The 7,500-nt window shown below is 42.3% G+C and overlaps 2 protein-coding genes across 2 annotated transcripts in view; one reads left to right on the top strand and one right to left on the bottom strand.

Moving 5' to 3' along the window:
* bahd1 (bromo adjacent homology domain containing 1) overlaps positions 1-3,499 on the top strand; it is a 23,478-nt gene extending 19,979 nt beyond the window's left edge. Inside the window, exon 7 of the mRNA XM_068726394.1 lies at positions 1-3,499. This exon is cut by the window's left edge and continues 206 nt beyond it. The gene's annotated coding sequence lies outside the window, so the exon portion shown is untranslated.
* Positions 3,500-6,843: 3,344 nt separating this feature from the next.
* prlh2r (prolactin releasing hormone 2 receptor) overlaps positions 6,844-7,500 on the bottom strand; it is a 3,241-nt gene continuing 2,584 nt past the window's right edge. The window contains exon 3 of the mRNA XM_068726420.1: positions 6,844-7,500. This exon is cut by the window's right edge and continues 95 nt beyond it. Coding sequence (XP_068582521.1) covers positions 7,269-7,500 — 232 coding nt within the window. The 3' untranslated portion in view covers positions 6,844-7,268.

Raw genomic sequence — 7,500 nt, 5'->3', positions numbered from 1 at the left:
GGCGTGACCGCATAATGCTATTGGAAGTGAGATCATGTTAATATACATCTTCCACGAGTTTTGATTGGCTGCACAACCTACCTGCCGCTTGTGGGACAGGAACTGGAAGTTTAGAATGAAGGATTGACAGATGTTTTAAAATCTCTCTCTCTCTCGTACTGCTCTAGTAAGAGTAACACCCTGACATATAGTGTAAAAGTTAACACGGTCTTTGTCATACATGGCTCTGTGGTGTCGTAGCAGCTGTTTTGGAGAACTCGGAACTTACTCTGCTGTAGAAAATGCTACTGTAGCTCTTAGAAATGTGACATTTGATAGGTCTGAAGAGAGGTTGATGTTACGTGTGAACTATGTTTCCGTCTGCCGGACGGACATCGGACACTCGCTGTGTCTCAGTGATGCGCCGGGAGCTGGAGAACCTCTGAGGCGCGTCACGCCGCACTGGCCCTTTGAGAGGAGACAAAGAGATTTCTGAGTGGCTGAAGATTCAATCAGGTTTGATATTAGATATATTCTGAATACAATGTCGCTGCACAGCTCCAGTGAACATCAAGGTGTTTTAGGGAATTTGGATTTTTGTTTTTTTTTTGCTTTCTTGACAAAAGTTAGATGAGATAATCGATGCCGCCGCTCCTTGTGTCTGTATGGTTTAAATATGAACCTAGTGGCAGACGGGGGCACTGCACCCTTTAGCTTAGCATAGAGACTCAAAAACGGGACAGAGTCGGGCTCCGTTTCCACCCCAGTCTTTGTGCTAAGCTAAGCTAACTGGCTACAGCTACATATTTACCGGTTTCTCATCAAACTCTTGGCGAGAAAGCAAACGTCCCAATCTTCAAACTGTTCTGTGATTTTGAACATTTCTATCTTGGTGTAACTAGGACTGACCTGGAGGTCTATCTCGTGAACTCTAACCACAGCTGTGAGGAGAGTTCTCCATCAGAACGTTCGATTAAATCAAAATTCAACTCTGTCAACACTGATTAAGTACAGACGTTGCTGTTTTGGCTCCACCCCTCTGCTTGTGTGAATTTCCTGTAGCTCTTCAGTTCACCTGAATGGTGATTTCCTAACGTAGTACTACGCTCTACAAAGAAAGCACACTTCAGTCAGTTTGTGGAGACGTCCAATGAGCCGAGCATTGACAGAGGGTTTTTTTTTTTTTTGTTATGCCAATGCTGAGGAATATTTGACTTTCTCAAAGCTGATTGTCAGAGCTGCGACATGACTCCGGTGTCAGCTTGACTGTATATTTGCATTTATATATCTGGATGAGTGTCTGTTCTGTTCGTGGCAGATGGCAGTTAGTCACCTATATTCCTGTTTCCTCACCGATGAGACGGTGAGTAATGTATTCAGTGTAGCATTTAGATCCGTGATGATGATGATGATGATGATGATGATGATGATGATGATGATCCATTCCTATGTTTGAGAGAAGATATGTATTTATTTCTGTACCGAGAAAATATAATTTATTTTCAAAAGATAATTTTAAAGAATAGAGTTTTAGATTGAGTGGCTTGTATTCCTGATTATAAAAGGAGGTTCCTCCTTCTTAGCTGCACTGTCTGAGATGAAACGTGTGAGTCATTCGCAATAGTGTGTCTGTGACTGAGCTTGCTTGCCTAATACGAGCCGTACTAAGTGTCGTGTTGAAAAGTGTTTGAAGTCCTCCGGGCGGATTGGAGGACACGTTTTAGAAGGATCTCAGACACAAAGTCTGAAGGACACCCGCTGACATGTGACCAGAGACGCTTAACCCGCAGGACCAAAACGTACCTTGGCCTCTCCCAGCTTCCTGCCGTTCTCCCGAGATGACAAAGCTTTGCCTCTTCACCTTTAAATGCCGAAATGCTACAATGATTTAAACCTACCTTGCCATTAGCCTGTGCCCTTGATCTTGCTGCCTTATAGAACATTCCCAGCCTTTCATTTGGAGACGTGTGCCGATATCGGCCTCGGGGTAACGAGGCTTCTTAGCGTGCCGATCTCGATTCCCGAGACGCTTCTCGAGCGTCATTCGGGTCATTCTTGTGATCTTTTGTGCGATCTCACACAATTATGTTACACTTGTATTTTAGGCAAAAGTCTGCCCAAGTTTTGATTCAAATTCAAAGTGATCTGTTACAAATCTGTGGCTGGTAAAAGAATAGTTCAACATTTAGGGAAACGCACTTATTTGCTTCCTATTGGAGAGTTAAATGACATGATGGACACTAGCCTAGCTTAGCATAAAGACAGCAGGGGGAACAGCTAGGCTTGCTCTGTCACGAAAGGCAATAGAATCCACCTATAAAGCTCATGAATTAACCTGTCTGTCATAAGCTAATCGTTATGCTAAGCTGGGCTAATAACTCTCAACAAGAAAGTGTATTTCCCAAAATATTGACTTTGTAGTTTTGTGCTTCTCGAAGAACAGCGGCCGCAGTCCTCAGAGACTTTACTGATCCACTCCTTCGTCGTAATCCACCGCTCAGCTGTCCGTCTGTACGGGCGTCATGTTCCAAACGAAAGACGCAACTTGCTGGCGGAGCGTCGAGCGGTGAGGAAGTGGATTTTAATTCTTTATTCTGCTTTGAAACGTTTCAATCCGACACGTCTTTAAGGTCCCGATCGCTGTTCTTCGTCAACTGCAAACTATTTACGACCGCCTCTGAACCACAGGGGGTTTGTTGATTGTGAACATGTATAATTTGGGTGGAGTACCATTTTGAAGAAGCCCACATCCTGCCTACTTCTGCTTTACTTGGGTCCATTACGCTTTGACTCTGGTTCATTCATTAATGGAAGGAACAGACCGTGGCATTTTGATCAAACCAAAGGTTATCCGTCCGTATCAAAACTAAAGCAAACTTTCGCTGACTGGATCATTTAATTGAACATTGATGGATGGCGGTTGGACGGTATTGAAGCCCACAGAGTACAGCCCAACAGAGCAGAAGTGGGTTTATTTGATTTGTTCAATTTTCAATCCCCCCTGGAGGTTCTGGATCACAGTAAGAGAAACCACAACCCAGTCCATGTTATGGCCTTAGGAATCACTCTGCAAACTAGTTATTGTCTAATCAAGATGTGTGATACTTATGTCTTAATTGGTCCTCTGTGCCTGTTCCCATCAACCCGTATTTACTCCGAATGTCCCCCCCGGAGAGAAGGACGAGCCGTTGTCTTCACCCCCACCTTCCGAATGCCTTTCGTTGTTTGACGCTGGTCTGATCTTCAATCGCCACAAAGAGGTGTTTGCACCAAAAAGAGAAAGACGGGAAGGTGTCGAGACGTGAATTTTAATTTCATTCCCAGGTGTACAAAAAAAAAAAATCAAACGACTGTACTTTGGTTCTTCTGATGTGAATTTATGTTCATATTCTTTGCATGGCGTTTTTTTGGAAATATCTTGGAAATATTAACCACAGCACAGATTATTTGTATGGTTTCAAATGGACCTCTGTAATATAAGAAAAATATTTAATTGTAATAAATAATATATGAGTTTGAAACGTGTGTTTGGAAGCTTCTTTTTTTTTTATGGCTTATATCTAGTTCACCTAGAGCTGTAGTAACAGCTGTTGCCCACATGGGGGCTCACTCAGCCAGTGTGTTGATATCTGATTGTTTTTATCATCACAGCGATCAGAACACTGAGGTTTAAAAAGGGGTTTTCCAACAATTATATTATTTTGTGTCAAATATTGCGTAACGAAAAGGTTCATGCAGGACTGAAAAGGCATATTTGAGGTAGAGAAACATCTACAATACAAACTTAATTAGGTTTGTCCGACTCCTGCGTTATCACAACTGACTTAATTAAATCAGTTCTCACAACATGGAGCTCTCGGCGCTCCTCCAGTCAGCCACCTGTTTCCTGTTTGTGTCTTTATGGACAATTCAATTAGAAATGTGTGTCTCCATTTGAGAAAGTTTTACAATTTCAGCGATAAAAGGAGACTCAAACCTTTCTGCCACATGAAAACAACATGTAGACCATCTTTATTTTAATTTAAACGTCAAGTAAAAAAAACTAAATCACAGTTATCTTTTTGTGAACTCGAGCCTTTCCTCCCTTTTATGTTTCTACTTTTTCTAATTCATGCATCTCCTTCCTCCTGGAACGATAAGGATCCTCTTCATTTATTACACTGTAGATCACGACGGGGAAAAACAAGAGTGTGAGCATCTTGAGCGCAGACGGGAGGAGACATAAATCATCTCACTTCAATAATCAGGCCTCTGATGAATATGGATGAGGCCTCTAGCACTCCTCAATCAGGTTATGAGGTTTTAGATGGCAGGTGAATCATGTGCATCTGTAACAGCAAGCGTGTGTGTGTGTGTGTGTGTGTGTGTGTGTGTGTGTGTGTGTGTGTGGGGGGGGGGGGGGGGGAGGAGTCAGAAAGAAGAGCCAGCTGCTTCAATTCACTTATGATTGAGCTGTGTGTGTGTGTGTGTGTGTGTGTGTGTGTGTGTGTGTGTGTGTGTGCGCTCTGTCTCAATGACTTGTGCAGTGAATGTGTGTTTACGACGTCGCTGCTATCTCTTCTGGATGTCCTGGTCCTGGTTTTTTTTTGTTTCGTCTTTTTAATCGATTATTCCCAAACACGGGTACCTGCATGTGACAGATATGAATGATTGTGAAAATGAACGAAAAATCAAACAAAGATACATTTTTATTCACATATTTGGTGTTAAGGAGATACAATTACTAATCACACAGGATTACAAACGTGAGCGATGCTGAATTGCAAGTACAAGTTGTGTCTCGACAAACAGCCTGACTGGACCAAACACACACTCGTCTACAATGACCAGAGTCTGAGGATGCCATTGAGAGTGCATACATCCTTAATATCTCCCAGGGTTCTGTGTTTCCCAGCTCATCATCCTCTTATTATGACACATAATGATCTTTCAAAGGGTTTCTCCGAACCAGTTGTGTTTAAAATCACCCAACAACACTTCACAGTGACGCTCCTTCAAACAGACGCCCTGAAATTTGCAGACTTGACTTGACTTTTCCAGACATTGATATTTCCATCGTTTTCTCGTCATTCATTTGCTATTTGAGCAGCAAAGATAACCTTTACCGATCTCTAGCATCGAGGACGCTGTCTGACGACGCGGGGATGACCTCGCAGTAGGCAGTGAATGCACGTTCAGCTCACCTTTTCAACCCCTAGAAGTTTAATTTAGCTAAAATAGCTAAAGTTAATGTACAAACGGTTAAAGCAGCCTGTAGTTAGCAAGGTAGCTGAGCGGGTAGTTAGTCAAAATGAAAGATAAATGCTAAGCGCAATGAATAACCTGTTCAAATGGCTCAAATGAATGGATAATGTTGAAGCGTTCCTGAGCACAGCTTTACACACCAGACATGCACTGAAGCACATGCACAAAGTTTCACATTTGTTTCTCCTGCAGCTTTGTTGCTCTGCACAACGTCCTCTCCGCGAAAGAAAGACATTCAAGGTTTTTCATGCTCCATCACACCCTGATTAATGTCTCCGTTTGTTTTCTGCCTCCAGTGCACCCTCTGAAGAGCCCTGTGAGTCTAGAGAGAAACAAAGCTCTACAGCCTGCCAATTGTTTTCTTCAGCTCAAAGTGCCCTGCGAGGCTGTTGCAGAATTGTCTTGTTTGTTGCGCGCTCCTTTATTCGTCTCATCAGACAGCGAGAGCAGACATCACAACAACGCCGTCGTCTTTTAAAGAATCGGTTTGCGTTGTTTTTCTGCTCGTGTTGTTTCGTAGCTCTCAGTTCTGCTGAACATTACGAATGCATAGAGTTCAGACCGACCATCCTGGATTCACAGCCACAGCGCACAACGACCGGTGCTCCACTTCATCAGCGTCACTGACGTTTGCATACGAAGACTTTGTTAAGTTTGTGTTTGTATTTTCATAAAGGATGTTGACAACACAATCAGACGCGAGGAGAGCAAGACGCATAAGTAGACGTGGGACTTGCGCACAATAATTTGCACGTGCACCATTATTTTTTCTACCACCAATTGGAGTCCATTCAATTGATTGACCATGATTTGTAAAGTCACACACACTTGTCTCGGTAAGCTCTCACAGCTGACAATGCATATCAGCAACGAAACGAGTTGTGGGACTTTGATGTACAACATATTTTATATATTGCAACACAACAGAGTGGGCGGTAGTTAGGTGGAAGGTCACACAGTGCTCACGATGGTGAGCTCACCAGACCGCTCGTTCTCAGGTAAACGTGACTCTGAGCTGTTGGTGCTCAAAGCCACGATCAGTGATATCAGTGGTATTAGTGGTGCAGTTAGGAACATGTTTAAACCTGCATGTTTTATTGTGTTTATTCAATAAAAGAAAGAAAGAAGACACAGGTATCTTGTAAGCTACGTAGAACGTGTGCATACAGTAGGTAAACAAATTAAAGTTAACTGACATCATTTTAATGTCCCTATTTATGAAGTGTTGACTCTTTTACTCTCTTTAGTGTTTTTAAATGTCCTAATGAACAATATAGATGATGGTTTTTATTCTCTCACCGTCTAAAAGTTGACATTTAATCACGCTGCAGATTTTGGCACGAAGCGTGAAAAGCGTTCAGTGGCTCGAGGCCAAACCGAATGACAGAAATGCATAATTCATAATCACCGAAACTCTTCAGGCTCCTGTTTTATCACACAATGAATGGAGAGGGAACAGTGATTTAAATAAACCTGTTTATTGAATGACATTCAACGAAATGGAAGAGAAAACGTCAAACACCAATACAGTTATCCAAATACACCGTCACTGTAAGCTGACGGGAATGTCATAAAACATTTACAGCATGCAAATATATACATAAACACAGTAGACGAGAATATGAATATGTACAATTAGATGAAAAACTATACATTGGTGTATTTCTGCAAGAGCAAAATCACTGTTTAAAGTATATTAAATATGTTTCAGCGCTAAACTCAAAACATAAACCTCCACACATTTATTAAAAATATATATAACTACGCACATACGATATATCCTTTGAAGCAAAGCCGGTCAGTGTTTTTACACCTGTAGAAATTCAGTCAAAGAGACGGAGCTGTGCATTGTTATTCATGACTATGAACCTCAATGACAATTTCAATGAGCTTTAAATTAATTTTCTTCCTCACTTAATTTGCCCGTCAGTATAAACACTGACCAGATCCAGATGACATGTGAAGTGAAGAAGATACCCTGTGTCCTTTCTGGAAAACACCAGCTGATAAAGTCCCTGTGCGTATTCAAGCGAAACGACTATTAATTAAGCATAAATGTCTTGAGGAATAACGTCATTTACCACAGCACCCGCTACATCTGCAGCAATCGTGGAGGTGTGAAGGCGCTGCACTCTGTGTGACATCGTCAGGGTGCTCGACCCCTGACCTCTGTCCTTTCCTGTTTTCCTCCTCCGGAACAGGAAGTGGCTGCACAGGTAGGAGAGGAACTTTTCGTGCAATGAGGCGTAAATGAAAGGGTTGTAGCAGGTGGAGCTC

Source organism: Cebidichthys violaceus, unplaced genomic scaffold (genome assembly GCF_023349555.1).
Source record: "Cebidichthys violaceus isolate CVI_PGR_0920_01 unplaced genomic scaffold, fCebVio1.0.p SCAF_39, whole genome shotgun sequence".
Lineage (NCBI taxonomy): Eukaryota > Metazoa > Chordata > Actinopteri > Perciformes > Stichaeidae > Cebidichthys > Cebidichthys violaceus.
The sequence above is the reverse complement of the archived record's forward strand: the minus strand, read 5'-3'. Positions and strand labels throughout refer to the sequence as shown.